The sequence below is a fragment of the Schistocerca cancellata genome, chromosome 2, assembly GCF_023864275.1.
Source record: "Schistocerca cancellata isolate TAMUIC-IGC-003103 chromosome 2, iqSchCanc2.1, whole genome shotgun sequence".
Taxonomy (NCBI): Eukaryota; Metazoa; Arthropoda; class Insecta; order Orthoptera; family Acrididae; genus Schistocerca; species Schistocerca cancellata.
Genome location: NC_064627.1, coordinates 1059616022 through 1059633927, shown reverse-complemented (window position 1 = coordinate 1059633927; position 17906 = coordinate 1059616022). Strand labels below are relative to the sequence as shown.

At 38.4% G+C, this 17906-nt stretch overlaps 1 protein-coding gene across 2 annotated transcripts in view; it reads right to left on the bottom strand.

Moving 5' to 3' along the window:
• Positions 1-2090: 2090 nt before the first annotated feature.
• LOC126163058 (juvenile hormone esterase-like) overlaps positions 2091-17906 on the bottom strand; it is a 285106-nt gene continuing 269290 nt past the window's right edge. The window contains exons 9-10 of one of the 2 annotated variants that reach the window (XM_049919958.1): positions 11887-12019; positions 2091-2396 (exon numbers count right to left, since the gene is read on the bottom strand). In XM_049919958.1, the coding sequence (XP_049775915.1) occupies positions 2186-2396; positions 11887-12019 (344 nt within the window). In that variant the 3' untranslated portion in view covers positions 2091-2185. The remainder of the gene's footprint in view (positions 2397-11886; positions 12020-17906) is intronic. The other variant, XM_049919957.1, reaches the window with a different exon arrangement.

The window sequence follows — 17906 nt, the reverse complement described above, 5'->3', positions numbered from 1 at the left end:
TCCTGATTTGCCCTTTGCACATTCTGTCAGTCTTTGACAAAGGGTAGATTTTTATTGTGTGGAGCGTATGTAAGAGTATCTCAAAAATGGTGAAGTTAGTCACATGTTCATGTGCTACTGCTGTGAGCATCTAAAGAAAGAGGTAGAAGGACAGTGAAACTACCACTAGGTGTTAAATGGTTGGATGTCCACAACTCTTCACAGAACATAGGGTTCAGAGACCTGTCTGCTCTGTAAAGTAGGACACATGATGAGCTGTAGCGTCTCTGTCAAAGGAGCACAATGCTGGTGCACACACAAGTGTTTCAGAGCACACCATTCATCGTTCCTCGTTGAACATGGAGTTCTGCAGCAGACCACTCCTACGTGTTCACTTGTGGACCCAACGACATCATCAGTTACCATTGCAATGGGCACAAGTCCATTGGGATTCAACCATCAATCAATGGAATGTGTCAACTCTTCAGATGAAGCACAGTTTTGATACACTAGGTTGATGTTCTTCTCTAGAAGTGCCGTCATCGAGGTGAACGGTGGCTCAAAATGTGCAGCACACCATGGACAGAGGCTGGTGGGAGCAGCATTATGCTATGGGAGACGTTCTTCTGCACTTACATGGGACTTGGGGTAGTAATCAAAGTTGTGCTTATAGCTGCAAATCACCTGCATCCCTTCATGTTTGATGTCTTCCCAGACGATGATGTCATCTTTCAACAGTATAGGTGTCCATGTCAAAGAGCTAGAACGGTGCAACAGTGTTGTAGTGCAGTCACATTGACATCTCAGTGACCAAGTGTGCCTGATGTAAATTGTATTGAAGCCATCTGAGTTGCTATTGGGCCCCATTACCACATTCGCAAATCAGTGGCCCGTTATTTTTATGAATTGCCTGACATGTGCATAGACATCTAATGCCACATACCTCCACTAACCAAAAACTGTTGGATACCTGATATGCACAATCAGTGATGTATTTCATTCCAGTGACAGACAAACAAGCTATTAAGGAGGTGTCATAATGTTTTGGCTCATTAGTGTATATTTTGTGCAATATAATCGAATAGTGGCACATGTTGGTTCAAGAGTATTGCCAATAGTGTGTTGCAGGCTTATGTTGCAAGTGATTTTGAATACCTGTTATGGCATAAAAAGATATCAGACATAAGTTTGTAGGTCTACAGAATTCAGCCATTATTAACATTTTGGGACTCTGCTGTATGAAGAAGTTGGGAAACATAACTTTCAGTTTACTCCACACTCAACTGATTTGGACAGTCTAATGGTTGGCTGAGGATGGAGTTGTATAATTCAAAAATCACTACCATTATGCCAATATGAACATCATAAATAAAGACATATGAGTGGAATGTTCCAGACATACATTATTGGTGAATACATCTGAATACCCTACATTAACATCTGGAATGATGAATTACACAAAAATAGATGTTTGGTCTCTCATATGCCTAATAATTTTTCTGTAGGTTTCAGTTTCCTGACAGTCTCATGGATGTTGTAGGTGTTGTACTCTCATATTTTGTTGCCTGTTCTGTTTAGTACTGTAGATATGACTGTTCTTACTGGTTGTATGAAGTGTGGCCTCATTTTCTAAGGATAGATTCACCCACACGGTGACGTGCATTGTTAGTTAGCATGTGACCCATATCTGTATACATTGATTCTGTTAAGATGATAAATGCCAGAGTTAATTATTATTCAGTTCACAAGCATGATATGTAATAATCTACCTGATATGCAGTTCAATTTTATAATAGCATATGTATCTGGTAACAGGTGATGTATTCACCTTAGATGATTTTGTCAGCCAAAGAAATTTTTTTTGTCCTTCAAAACTACAAATGTATGTCACTTTGGCATTTTCATGATGCTTATACTTACAGATTTTGATTAATTATATGTTTGAAACTCGTTTGTTATCCAAGCAACATTTGAGAGTGTGAAATGAACTATGGAATTAGTTGTACCTTAAATATGTGGCACACTGATGACAATTCATAAGAAAATTTGTTACTCTTTCTGGATATGACTTCTGTCATCTTAAATAACAATAGTTTTTAGTTTTTCTCAAGTTTATGTTTTATTGAAAATGTTATGATATTTGATGTTTACCAATCTTTGTATACACAAAACATTTCATAGTAATCTGTAATCACATTAGAGATCATTACTGTTTTCTATGATGGCCACATCTTCGATTTCCCTTATGCCCACTAGCTGCTAGGGGAAACAGCCTGTCCCATAGTGACATACGATCCTGATAATATAGCCCATTCTTCATTGTCAACTGCGATCCTATATCCAGATACACTTGTCTTGAAGGTGTCAAGCTTTGCCACTCCACATTCACTAAATCATTTCTTTCAGATGTTGGATTGCTGAAACATATATATCACATATATAATTCATGGAGTTTCTTCAGAGTCAAAATACAATCAGACAAATGAACAAAAGCTGTCATGAAATTGGGTTTCAGAACCAGGAGCTTCATAAATTGACAGATGCCACAATGAAGATGCCTGTATTAACATGCAGTCATGCTTATACTAAAGTTGCTGGATCATGACTACAATTAACTGCAGGCATACATATTCAATAACATTTTAATGCCTGCTTCTTGGTACATAAAAGTGGCAAAGGAAAGTTATTAATTGAGAAGGGAGCTTCCATTTACTGTTTAATGATAATGTGGCTAATTATAAAAGTTAGTTTCATATGAGCTGTGATTTAGCAGAGTTTTCAGTCTTCTTTGTGTGCCTCTCAACAACTCAGTGCCTCCTCTACTATTTGGTGAGCCACTGCAATTAATCATTAATATTGTCTATAGTAATAGTTTTTGAAAGTTACTTCTTAATTTATATGTTGATTCATTCCACATACCTAAAGACTATCCTACATTGTGGGATCTAAAAGAAAAATGGTTGAATAAGAGAATGAATGAATGAGTGAGTGAGTGAATGAATAAATGAATGAATGAATGAAGATAAAACAAGCATACAACAACTACCACCATCGTATGTTAGAGAAAGATCTGGCAGAGAATGTGAGAAAATTCTGATCATATGTAAAATCACTATGTGGGTCTAAGGCTTCCATTCAATCCTTTGTTGACAAGTCTGGTGAGGCAGCTGAAGATAGCAAAACAAAAGCTGAAGTTTTAAATTTCACGTTCAAGAAATTTTTTATGCAGGAGAATTGTACAAACACACCCATCTTTGAGCATTGGCCAGACTCCCGTATGAACGACACAGTAATAAGCACCCGTGGTGTAGAGAAACAGCTGAAAGATTTGTAAGCTAACAACTCTCGGGGTCCAGATGGAATCCAATTTTGGTTTTACAAAGAGTACTCTATGGCATTGGCCTCTTACCTAGTTTGCATTCATCCCAAATCTCTCACCCAACAGAAAGTCCCAAGTGATTGGAAAAAAGGGCAAGTGACTCCTGTTTATAAGAAGGCTAAATGAAAAGACCTGCCAAATTGCAGACCAATATCCCTAACTTCTGATTACTGCAGAATCTTTGAACATATTTTCAGTTCAGATATAATAACTTTTGTTGAGACTGAGAAGCTTATGCCCATGAATCTGCCTGTTTTTAGAAAGCATCGCTCATACGAAGCTAAGCTTGCTCTTTTCTCACATGATTTACTGTGAACTATGAATGAAGGGCAACAGGCAGATTCCATATTTCAAGATTTCTGGAAAGCATTTGACATGGTGCCCCATTGCAGGCTGTTAATGAAGGTACAAGCATATGGAATACTTTCACAGATGCACGAGTGGCTTGAAGACTTCTGACATAAAAGAATACAGTATGTTGTCGTCGATGGTGAGTGTTTATCAGAGACAAGTGTGTCGTCAGGAGTGCCCCAGGGAAGTGTGATAGGACCACTGTTGTTCTCTATATACATAAATGATTTGGCTAACAGGGTGGGCAGCAATCTGCTGTTGTTTGCTGGTGATGCGATGTTGTACAGTAGGATGTCGAAGTTGAGTGACTGTAGGAAGATACAAGACAACTTAGACAAAATTTCCAACTGGTATGATGAATGGCAGCTAGCCCTGAATGTGGAAAAATGTAAGGTAATGTAGTGAGTATGAAGAACAAACCTGTAATGTTTGGATACAGCATTAGTAGTGTACTGTTTGACACGGTCAAGTCGTTTAAATATCTGCGCGTACATTGCAAAGCGATATGGAATGGAATGAGAACATGAGGAATGTGGTAGGGAAGGCAAATGGTTGACTTTGGTTTATTGGGAGAATTTTAGGAAAGAGTGATTCACCTGTAAAGGAGACCTCATATGGGACACTAGTGCGAGCTATTCTTGAATACTGCTCGAGTGTCTGGGATCTGTACCAGGTTAGATTAAAGGAGGACACTGAAGCAATTCAGAGGCAGTTGGCTAGATTTATTACCGGTAGGTTTGAATAACATGAAAGTGTTATGGAGACGCTTCAGAAACTCAAATGGGAATCCCTGGAGAGATGGTAATTTTCTTTTTGAGAAACACTATTGAGAAAGTTTAGAGAATCAGCACTTGTAGTGCTGAATAATTCTACTGCTACGAACATATACTGCATGTATGGACCACAGCTAAAGATATGAGAAATTTGAGCTCATATGGAGGCATATAGACAGTCATTTTTGCCTCATTCTATTTGTGAGTGGAACAGGAAAGGATATAACTAGTGGTGGTACAGGGTACTCTCCGCCATGCACCGTACGGTGGCTCACGGAGTATCTATGTAGACATAGATGATGCTGCTGGTGGTGATGATGAAATGGACAAAGAGAACAGGAGTACTTGAATGGTTCCCAGGATTCCAGGAACTGGCAGATGGCAGGACCAGACTTGGATATCAAAACTTTGGATGACTGTGGTGTCACTGAATGGTTGTTGTATTCCTAGAATTAGACATATTTGTTTTATATTATTATAATAACATAAGAATAAGTTGCTTATTAAAGATAAAGCTTAAAAGAGATATGGGATGAACTTTCCTGAAACATTTTTCTGTGTATTGTGCAAAGAAGGAGGATGTCTCTCTGAAAGCTTACACGTCTGCTCAGTTTGTATCTCACAAAATTTATACAACACAACATTTCTGTACTCTACACATTACATTAAAGGGAGAGACTGATGAATATTTAGGAGGACACAATCAGGTCACACGAGACTCACAGAGGTACTAAAACCTGGTGTTGTTTAAATCTAATAAAAATAATTTGGAGGTAAAAACTTCCAGCTGAGAGCCTCATTAAAAGACAATGTTCGTAAAAAACAAAATATCTGTAGTGACACAACTGATAACAGTGAATAAGGAATACAACACACACAAAACTAAAAAAAGTACAATAAAGAACTCAGTATTCTGCACACCAGGTCTCTTTTTCATTATACTTCTGTTCACATGTTCAATCATAATCTGCAAGGCACTGTGAAGTGTATATCAGAAGGTACCTCTAATTGTACACAGTGGACAAAATAAAACTATTCCAGAAAATACTTCCAATAAGACTGATGCAGGATTGACCCTGTCAATAAACATCAAAGAAGATGCTGTAAACGGCCACACTTATCTCAATGCAGTGCTTTGTTTGATTTATCAGACATTGAGATTTGCATAGCAGCTCTACTTGACAGATGGCAACAATATTGTTTTCAGTGTTCTGTTGTAATTCTTTTGGTATGTGAGGACTCAAGGTAAAAATCACATGTATGTGATGATTTTCTTCTGCAGTTCCAATTTTCCAGATACAATATTTGAACTTCCCCAGGAAATTATATGATATCTAATGACAGATTCAAAGTAACTATGATATGTTATTTTTCATGTACTCAATTTACCAGAATTTGCTAGTAATTGCACTGCAAATGCAAAACTACTTAGCTTATTTGATAGGAAGTGAAACATGTATGTTCCAGCTTATGTTCTTGCCCACATTTAGTCTTAGGAATTTGATCATGTCAACTTCTTCCATAAGTTTATTGTAATGTTGCATTTTAACTTCCAAAAAATTTGAAATGTACCATATGGGTTTTTGCAATGTTCATTTTCAACCCATTTAACTGGAACCAGTTTTCAAGGGTATACAGTGAGCTTGTGATGGAGCTTGGAATTTTTTCTGCATTGTCATCTTCAGTTAAAACAGAATGTGACAGCAACCTGGATTTGTGCACTGAAATCAAGATTTCCAGCATTTTTGTGATGGACAGTTCTCCTGGTCAGTAACCAGAGTCAGTTACATGTCAGTTTTATTTTGTCCCCCCTATACAAGATATTGGGGTTCCTTTCGTTCCACTCACATGAGGTGCAAGGAGAGATTGACCATGTGATACCTCTAGGAGTGCTGTAATTAGTCTAACCTTCTCTTCATGGTCTGTGTGGGAATGATATGTAGGGGACTTGAATAAATTCCTAGCTCGCTCACTTAATGCTGCTTCTTTATACTTTAAGCAAGTTTTTGTGGGATGGCTGGCATCTATTTTCAGACATATGCCAGTTTAAATTTTTCAGAAATTCTGAGGTGTTCTCACGTGAATCAAACAAACCTGTGATGATTTCATGCCATCCTTCACTTTATATGTTCAGATCCATTGTTAGTCCTATTTAGTCCCACACACTTGAGCAAAATTTTGGAACTGTATAAGCAGTCTTAATCATAAACTGACTGTATTTTCCCAAATACATTGAAGTATACCACTTATTTTATCTAAAATTGAGACTATGTGGTTATTTCACATACCCAGACATTTTTATATCCAGGTATTTGTATGAAGTGATAGCTTTCATTTGTTACTGACTGATATTGCAATAATATCTAATGTTCTTGGATTCTGTAAAGAGCTAATCTAGATTTGAACATTTAAAGCAAGTTGCCAATCTTTGCACCATTTTGATATTTTATCGAGATCTGACTGGATATCTTTGTAGCTTTTGTCAGATAGTACTTCATTATAGATAACTGCATCATCTGTATCAAGTCAAGGCTTCTATTAATATTATCCACGAGAGCATTAATATATGATTTGAACAGCAAATTTCTCGTCGTGCATGATGTTACTTCTACATTTGCTGATGATTCATTCGTTGACTTACTCCTTCATTCATTCATACACAATTTGAACAGCAAGGGCCCAAGACCTTCATTGGGACATGCCTAGTGTTGTTTATACATCTGATGATGACTCATTCATTCATTCACACACACTGTGTTCTGCAAATTATATACTGAAGGAAAGCCTTCGGGGAAAGTGCAAAAAAAAAAAAATTTCTCTCTCTCTCTCTCTCTCTCTCTCTCTCTCTCTCTCTCTCTCTCTCTCTCTCTTTCTCTCGATGGGTAGCTGACAGAGGGAGGCAGCTTCAGAATAGGAAGGATAGGAATACAACACATGGCCACCAGCACTAGTGAATTCTTGCAGTGCACAGTGACGATAGTGTGGAGGGATGTATTGGGAGAGGGAGTCAAAACAGAGGAAGGGAAGATGGGGAGAAGAGGCTGTGGGTGTAAGATGAGTGAAAATTAAGGTCCAGAGACAGAGTGGAGATGGATGTAAGGCAGGGGACTAGTAAATCTTTTGAGAAGAAAATGCTGAGTGGCCCAGAAAGCTAAGCTCACCAGAAAAAAAATTAATCACCACTGTGGGCACACACAGACTGCCTCTATGTGAGCATAGGGCAGTAGTGATTAGTGAGCCATTTATGTTTCAAGTGGACGTTGTACATAAATGTGGATAAATGTACGGACAGAACACGGTGGAAAAAAGGGTCACTCATGTTTGGCCATGGCCATGTCCATGCCCATGGCCATATGGTGTGTGAAATTTCTGGATTTGTTGGGGTTTTCAGGCTGACTGTTCAACATGTGTACAAATATAGTGGTATAACATATGTAGCCATGAACAAGATATCAGGACTGTGGTCAGAAAAAAAATGCTTCCTAACCCAATGGGAATTGCTGCAGGCAGTGAATGAACATCCATCCCCAATTGTTAGTGAGAGAACATTGTGTTGGGAACTGCACACAAAATGAAGATTTAAGAGTCGGTCACCTTGCAAGAGGCCCTTGTTCCTACAGGCACATAAAGATGACAATAGTAAAGTTCATTCAGCTGGTAGATTATGTGACTGATTTTCTGAACACCCCCCACCCTATTACATTTCTATTGGCCTGCAAAATCGCCTGAGTTAAACACCATAGAAAATATGTGGGGCATGTTGGAACAGTGGGTAAAATGGCAACATCAGCATTCCCGCAATCTGGCAGAATTGCACCATCAAACCCTCAGCGAGTGGCTTAACATGGATGTGGCATACCTGGACAGCCTTGTGGACTCTCTTTCTAACTGAATCCAGGTGGTTATGAAGTCCAAAGGTTGAATTATTTGGTATTAAATGATGCATGAAATGGTTTTTCCAGAGGTGACTGATTTTTTGTCCAGTGAGCTTATGTGTGTGTGTGTGTGTATATTGGAAAACTCAAAATCTGTTTATGTTAAACATCATAGTTATAGCATATTTACCATATCTGACATCAAAAGAAGATGCAAGTAGAAAATCAGTGCTTTCAGTACAGAAAGATACAGATTGTAGGTGTCCAATTTGTATTGTGATACTTGAATTCTTAGGCTTATAGTTTAATGATAAAGACATTCATATATTTTCCTTAACATGTATCCATTCACATGTATGTTGATTTTTTATACACTCTAGAAACAAAGACTGCAAGAATGTCACAATAGGTACCTAATGCAGCTTAGACGTAGCAACTTGGTATAAAGTTTATTACAGTCAAAACTTAACATAAATATTTCTGTAGCCGTATCAAATTGAACTGGATAGTTATTTCCAGTAGACAAGCAATGAATCTTTGCTCAAGATTGTGTCATAAGAGGAGTATGTTGACTGTCATCCTAGAAGTATGTCTATTGGTAGGAACTTTTCATGCATGACAACACTTGACATATTATGACACAGTGTTAGATGAAGACTCATCCCATGGCTACCAGAAATGACTATCCAGTTGAATGTGGTATAGCCACAGAAATGTTATGCAAGTTTTCAGTTTAGTAAGCTTTGATGTTGGAAAAATATACTCATTGGTGTAGCTCCATGTGTAACATGGCAAACATGAATATAGCAGTATAGTGCAGGAAGAAATTAAGTGCTTCAGGATGTGCAATACTTATATGCATGAGAAATATAATACTTTTGCCCTTGCAAAAAACAAAAACGGGTGAAAAGTGTTCTCATGGGCACATAAAGCCTCACACAATTTTTTAAATTTTTGAGTACATTTCTCACAGAGAAACAGTGGTCTGGCTAAAAGTACTTTAAAAATGGATTGAAAATGGTCTTCAAAGCAGTAAAACATTTATTTTCAGTGGTTACCAGTTTTGGTCAGAATATGAGCCTCTTCAGACCATTTATATATCAAGATGGTAGTCAGTGGCAGTGAATGAAGCAGGTGTTATGACTCCATGAAGGTCAGCAACTGACATTCAAGGAGTCATAATACCAAATTTATTCACTGCCACCACCTACTATCATAGTATAATGGTCTGTTGATGGTCACATTCTTACCGAAATGAGTAACCACTGGAAGTAAATATTTTATTGCAGTCGAGAATGTTTTTGATCCATTTTACTAAATCACTAAGTTTATTGTAGTCCTCATGAAATTTATTCATAAAAACCACAGGGAATTAAAAGTCATGAAGTTTGTTTTCCTACCAGTATTTAAGGAGTTTTGAAGTGAAGCATCTTCATAGATGTCATGAGATGTGTTCTAAATGAGCATGCCCATGTCCAAGCTTTATTGTTTATGGAATACTTCTGTCTGTCTTTTTTGTACAGTATGGTAACATGGGGAGATTGGTGAAATGTCACACAGGTTTAGACACTGAACTCACATTCTGCCTCCAGGGTTTAAATTCCTTCCCATTGATTTTAACAGGTTTTCTGCATCTTCCCTATGCTTAAGGCAAATTATGGCACAGGTTCTTTGAAAAGTACATGGCCAGTTTCCTTCCTCATCTGTCCATAATTTGAGATTGTGACAAACCTATGATGCCCTTTTCATCAATAGGCTATTAATTCTGAATTTTCTTTCTATCCTTAGAACAGTGAGTGTGACTGGTGTAGTGTCAAGCCTGCTCTGGCAAAATCAGTGTATCCTCAAATACAATAATTTACAGCTGAGGGATATAGGCACATGGTCATAAACTACAGAATGGTCACTCTTTTTAGACTACATTGTTTGTGAACTAAACTGCTGATGTAATTTATTGGTAGTAGTGGATTTGCTAGTGGAGCAAATGAACAACATCACAGTCAATACCCAGAAATATTGTGTAACACATGATGATCTTCAAAGTCAGAATATTAAAAATGAGGAGATTAGAATATTATCTGCAAGAGTCATGTATCTCAACAAAATTATGAAAAGTACTGATTGCTTCTCACCATTAAGATGATACGTTGAGTTGCAGACAGGTACGGTACAATGAAAAGACTGTTACACATTGCGAGTTCAGCCAAAGCCTTCTTCAGAAAGGAAAGGAAATACACACACATTCACACAAGCTGGCACACCTCGTGCACACTTGACCACTACCACCAGCTTGGCCAGAGAGAGCTTTTGTGTGCCTGAGATGTGCTTGCTTGTGTGAATGTGTGTGTATTTCCTTTCCTTTCTGAAAAGGGCTTTGGCCAAGAGCTCAATGTGCAACAGTCTCTTTGTTGTGCCTGCCTGCAACTCAAGGTGTCATTTTAACACTGAGTAGCAATGTATCCTTTTCATAATATTATAGAGTCATGTTTCCCTTTGATAATGCATAACCCCATGCCACTAGTATTGTTGATAAAGTGTTAGAAAATAGGACTGGGGACCATTAACATCCTGAATGCAGCACTGATTTGTTCAGCCCATGACTTCAATACTTTCAGGCTACTGAACAACTTAAAGATGCAGGATTCTACTCCAGTGCAAACATAATGGATGGAGTTAGTGACTTGTTCAAGAGTCACAAGTATCTCTCTTCTCTGGTGAAATTTACTGCCTATCTTGACAATAAGTTGCATACTTTAATTCTAAATGATTTCTTAAATAAAAGAATGTTGGTCATAAGCTGCATGAAATATTGGTCTACATATTAGGTTGTTTGTGAGTAACTGGTTTTTCTGTCAATGTTTGGTACAATAACATACATATGAATGAAAGACACAAACTGTGAGGTTTCTGGGTTACAACTCCAAAATCAGTTTGCATTATTTTGTTTGTGATTTCTAATTTCCTGCTTGTATTTTATTTGATCGTATAATAGCACTGAGTATTTGATGAGCACTGAAGAAATTAAGTGTTGATAAATAATCAAAAAAATAACTCTGTGGAAGCTATGTTTTAGTTGTCCAGCTGGATTAGCAACCATCTCTAGCAGAAATGGTTTGGGTGTTTTACATCATGTGGACTTTAGAATGGTTTAAATATAGACAGAAAGTATGTCATTTCCAACAAAACCTCATGTAGGTGACTTGGTAAATTGTTGAAATATTGTGCACAGAATCTGAATTACTGAAGCAGTTGGATGAAGAAAAAATACCTTCTCTCAATCTCATCAAGAAAACCTCAGACATCACTATAAATACATGCACTGACCATGGAAATTGCTACAGTGATCTATTGATTGTTTGCTTGTAACTAAATGCAGCTTGCTCAACAAATGTAAATCAAAACACACGTTAGAATCTTCAGAAATTGGAAAAGTGTCAAAAAATTATACTCAGATTTTAATAATATTTGTAATAACAATAACAATAACAATAACAATAGTAAGAGTAATATTATCATCATCTTTGCTTACCCATTCGTAACAAAATTAGACCACATTTTAGTCATTTTTTTAACTGTTGCATATTCTGGATCAGCATTGGTGAAAGATGGAAACAATACTGATATGTAAAATAAGTAAATCAGATCATCATGATGCACAACACCTGTGAAACAAATGAATACAATTTTGTGATTTATGGGAAGTCAAGATGAATTGTGTACATATAATGTAGAATGAAAAATTCATATGGATGTTATATACATTTAAACATTGATGTAATAATCAACAGAAAGAAAAACAGTTTTCAGCCATTAAAATAAAGATTTATAATGGCAAAATTTGTAACTCATAGTGGCAATGCATAAAGACATAGCAAAAGTAAATGTAGATTGTATGTCATCATCATCATTGTCATCATCATCATTATCGGTGGAAGAAAAACTTTTTTTGTACTTTGGTCCATTGCTGCATAAATTTTTTTCCTGTGTAATGCTGATTTTTATTTGAAATAAACTCTTTGTTGCATATACAGTTAGCTTAATTTCTCACTATTGTATTATCAACATCACACAAAAATTATTATATACTTCCATTTGTCACCATGCTGTCTGTTATCATGTGAGTCCTGGTGCATCTACATGTACAGGGCGAATCAATCAACACTTCCACCGCAGATATTTTGGACATGAAAGGCACAATCGATATGCAGTTTTCACAGGCAATAGCACATATTTGCAGCCAATACATAGGTTTGAGCTTTTTGCAAAAGTGAAGTTATTTACAACAGTTAGACATCTTTTAATTGAACAACACATATTGAGAGTAAAATCCTAAAAGTTGCATAAATGAAAATGTCAATGGTGTTCACTGCAGAAAGCTAGTGCAAGTAATTTATGAGTTATATTGTGAACACTGACTATTGTATACACTGACAGCTGTTTGTTCCATTATATCACTTAGATGCTAGGTGATGATGTTACGTTTGTTTACATTGTGTTGTGTTTGCATTACAGTTTCACTGTGTTGGTCCTGCCAGTTATAGTGTGATAATGGACACACTAAGATATGCTTGGAAGATGGTATTTCCCAGCACAGAAAAAGAAGACATGCTCATGGATTATGATGAATGTAGCAAGAATGCTTTTTCATTGTATATCACATATGCCTAAGGATATCCCAATAGATGTCAACCATCATAGCATAGCCTACAGTCACATCATAGCAACAATTTGTGAACCTCTTCAGACAATTACATAAAAGTGGCAGTGTAATGCCTGAACTAAATAACAGACCAGAAAGTGTGCCTGGAGAGGAGGGTGAAATTTATAATGTTCGAGGTGCTGTAGCAGTAGATCTGCAAACTAGTTCTCATGCAGTCGCATGACGAAGCAGCATGAGTCAGGGAAGTGTACTATGAATTCTCCATGAACATAGTTACCATTTCTATCACATCTCTCTCCATCAAGTGCTGCATGGAAATGAGTTTGCAAATCTTGTAAACTATTGTACATGGGTATGAAGACATGATACTCCAGATGTGTCATGTATCTTCTTTACAGATAAAGCAACAATTACTAATCATGGTCAAGTAAATCTCAGAAACATGCACTACTGCTCTGTTGACAATTCCCATTGGCTTCATCAGGAGGAATGTCTGCCAACATGGAATTTAAATATATGGTGTGGAATAGTACACCATCACCTCACAGGTTCATTGTTCATAAGGGGAACACTGAATTCACACAAGTATCTAAACCTCTTAACAGACCATCTTCCACAGATGTTAGACGACATTCCCCTTCAGACTAGGAGAAACCTGTGATATCAACTTGATAGCTGTTTGGCCCATAGTGGATGAATTACAATTGTGTATCTTTAGGGATTATTTACAAATCAATGGATTAGAAGAAAAGGACCTATACCTTGGCTGGCCTTTCCCAAAATCTGACATCACTATAGTTTTTTTTGTGGGGAAGCTGAGCGACATTGTCTACAAGCACATACCAACAACATCACATGATATGAAAACGTCATATTACTGCTGCCTATGCTGCAATTTTCACTGAAATGGTAGAATGTGTGCAGCAGTTGTTGCTTGACAGATTGCAAGCTCGTATTGACACTGGTGGTGATCATTCTGAGCACAGGCCTCGAGGGCACATTGGTTCTTTACTTTTCAGACCCCAAAGACGTATTGTTTTTCATCTTTGTTTGTCTTTCATTTGTCCTAGGTAATGTCCCATTTAACTACATGATGCCTCCAGAGATGTATTAACATCTGTGTAGGACTGTATATATTGTCATGTAGAAGAAGGTGTAATTAGATGAATGATGAACACTAACGAAGGTTTATTCAGCACTTGCACATACAAGAGCACAGAGCAAACTGCTTCCAGCCAGAACACATACAGTATATATACAGCTACAGAACATTCCAGTACAATGATTCTTGACATTTGTGGATACTTTTAGAATGTATTCAAACTGAATATAGAAATTAAAATTGTACAGTCCAGTTGAGTTTTGAACTCACGTCCTTCCATGCAACAGTTTAGTATCACAACCACTGCACCATGGTGCCACTCAGCTTCTTCCATGATATTGCTCCCTCCTTAAGAGAACAGCGTCTTGGTATTAAGTCCTCCTAGTCTGGGAACGAGTCATCGGTCATGCATACTCCAATCCCTGACGACTGATTCTCGCTCTGGCGGTGATCTTCTTAGAACTCCTTTTGCCGCTACACTCTTTGTCACCTTTCTGCTTGTTGCCTGTTGCTGGAGCTTCAAATTTACCCTGGGTGGCAGGATCCTGTATCTCCGATCTTTCATCGTTTTGTGTCAGGGTCGAAATCTTCAACTTCATAAGTAACATCAGACAACTGTCTTACAATCTTATAAGGTCCAAAGCAGCGCCTGAGGAGATTCTCAGAGAGACCAACCTTCTGAACAGGAGTGAAGATCCAGACAAGGTCACAAGGCTGGTAGACAACAGGGCGGTGGCTCACGTCATACTTTCGGCTATCATTTTCTTGAGCCTGCAGCGTGCGGAGTTGAGCTAACTGCCGAGCTTCCTCAGCTCTGGTTAACACCTGCCTGATGTAGTTGTCATCCATGTCATCAGGATGTAATGGAAGCACAGTGTCCATCAGTGTAGTTGCCTCATGCCCATGCAACAGGAAAAATGGCATAAATAGTGTGGCGTCGTGTTTGGCGGTGTTGTAGGCAAACGTCACAAAAGGTAGCACCTCATCCCAGTTGCTCTGCTCAACATTGATGAACACTGATAGTATGTTGGCCAAGGTCTTATTAAGGAGTTCAGTAAGCCTGTTAGTTTGTGGATGGAAGTCCGTTGTCATGTGATGAGTAATGTTGCACCGACGGTTTATCTCTGTTTCAAGATTCAATTGAAAACCTTTCCCTCGACCCGTAATTAACGACCATGGGGCACCATGTTTTAATACAATTCTTTCACAATGAATTTGGCTACCTCAGATGCTTCAGCTGTTCTCATGGCTTCTGTAATGGCATAGCGTGTCAGATAATTAGTGCAAACAATAGTCCATCAGTTGCCACTAGCAGATGGAAATCGTCCGAGGAGGTCAATCCCAACACACTGGAAAGGCGTTTTGGCAGGTGGAAATGGTAGGAGTCAGTCAAGTGGTTTCTGAGGAACTGCCTTTCTCTTCTGGCACTCTCGACAGTTCAGCCTCATGTCTGTCATGGAATTTCTGTAGAACGTCTAAGCGCATGTGTTTATGTATCACTGGTAGCCACCTCTTTCCAAACGGATCAAAGTTTTTCTTGCAGAGTAATCCATTAACTACCTTAAATTGTCCTTTCACATCCTCTAACCGATTTAAGGCAAGCAGAGAGATCCTGGTGTGCAGTGAGACAGTCACTATCTTCATCAAAGTCTTGATTGTCTAGCACAGGGTTTCTTAATAGACAGTAGGCATCTTGGTGTTTTCTTCCACTTTTGTACGCTATGGTAATGTCATATTCTTGAAGACATAGTGCCCACCTGGCGAGTCATCCTGTTGGATCCTTAAGACCTGTCAACCAACAAAGTGAATGATGGTCTGTAACAACTGTAGTTTCTCTTGGCTTTTGTAAGTGTCCTAGAAGCATAGGCTATAACCTTCTCTTTTCCATCCGAAATTTGCACCAGAACAGCATCGATACCATACCCGCTGGCATCTGTGTGTAGTTCTGTAGGTGCTCTCTCATCATACAGACCAATTATATGGTCAGTCATCAGAGCTTTTCACAGCACATCAAAAGAATCTTGTTGAGCACCACCCGCAGATAAATTTAGCATCAGCTTGTAAAAACTCTTGGAGTGGCCTGGCTTTGATACAAAAGTCTTTGATAAAACAGCGGTAATAAGAACATAATCCGAGGAAGCTTGTCACATCTCTAATACTTTCAGGAATAGAAAATTCCGTTATGGATCTCACCTTTTCTGGGTCTGGACGCATGCCTTCATTTGACACAACGTGTCCAAGTATTTTGATTTCTTTTGCTCCATAGAGACACTTTCTTGGATTAAGTTTCAGTCCACCTTGTTGGAGACATTTAAGAACAACCCTCAGTCTTTTTATGTGTTCATCAAATGTCTCTGAGAACACTGTAATGTCATCTAAATAACAAAGACACATCGTCCACCTCAGGTGACTTAGAAGATTATCCATCATCCGTTCAAAAGTTGCAGGTGCATTACACAAACCAAATGGCATTACCTTAAACTCATACAGGCCCTGCAGTTTTCTCACAATCAGCCTCATCTACTTTGATTTGCCAGTATCCTGAGTACATGTCCATGGTTGAGAAAAACTTAGCCCCCTTCAGACAGTCTAGTGTATCGTCAATTCGTGGAGGGGGTAAATGTCCTTTTAGTTATCTTATTAAGCTTCCTGTAATCAACACAAAAGCGCCAACTGCCACCCTTCTTCCTGACGAGGACCACTGGTGATGACCATGGGGTCTGCAAAAGCTGAATGATATCATTATTCATCATTTTATCTACGCTGACACACGGTATGCTCTTTGGCTTATTGGTTGATGGTCTCCAGTGCTAATCTGGTGCTTCACCATCGATTTGTCTAATTTGCTCTTCACCTGTGGACTGAAGCATTCGGAGAACTCTTGAAGAATGGCAAGTAGCTTCTTCTGTTGTTCCTTAGTGAGATCTGGTGACAGTTGAGCTAGAAGATATTGTCTCATAGTGGTAGTGCTGATTTCGCCCACAGATGCAGCATGGAAGGTTCAATTAACGGCTCAGCGTTTGCTATGCACATGCAACTTGGAAGGATCTGTGGTTCTCGGTGCCAGTTAACTATCCACAATTCACCGAATCCATTCTTAAATGAGATGACAGAGACTGGGATGACCAAGTTATTCTTCAGTGGTATGCTTCTCTTTCATTCCACTACAAGATCCATGGGTTGATGCATGGCATAAATGTGACAATTACCTTTCTAGTGCTGACTGCAGGAATGATCACTTCATCCAGCACAAATAGTCTCCACACACTTGGATGCACCTTGTCTAGCATAATCTTTAAGCGACCCCAATCTATAATTGCCTGAGAAGCTTTCAAAAAGTCCCATCCGAGAATGACATCATGACTACACTCTTGTAAGACAATGAATTCTAAGGGCTATGTCTATACATTTATACCCACATGAATGGTACTTCTTCCTGTAGGTTCTACATATTTCCTGTAGGTTCTACATATTTACCTTCATCAGAGATGTTTTGTTGTCGACGAATATGGTTTTCTGTAACTGGCAACAGTACTTCTCCGAAATGACTGAATATGATGCTCCAGAGTCCACAAGAGCTTGGACTGGTTGGCCATCCATTAGCATATTGATGTAGTTTCCTATCATTTTTGTAGTGATCAACGGCGAAGGATTTTTCTCTTTGGCAGCCTCATCTACAAGGAAGGTTGCACACTTTAGTTTTCCAGTTTGTGGCAGCTAGGTGATTGGCTGGAGCTTCTAAACAGCGATGGAGACCTTGATCGGCATGTTGGAGAGCATCCTCTCC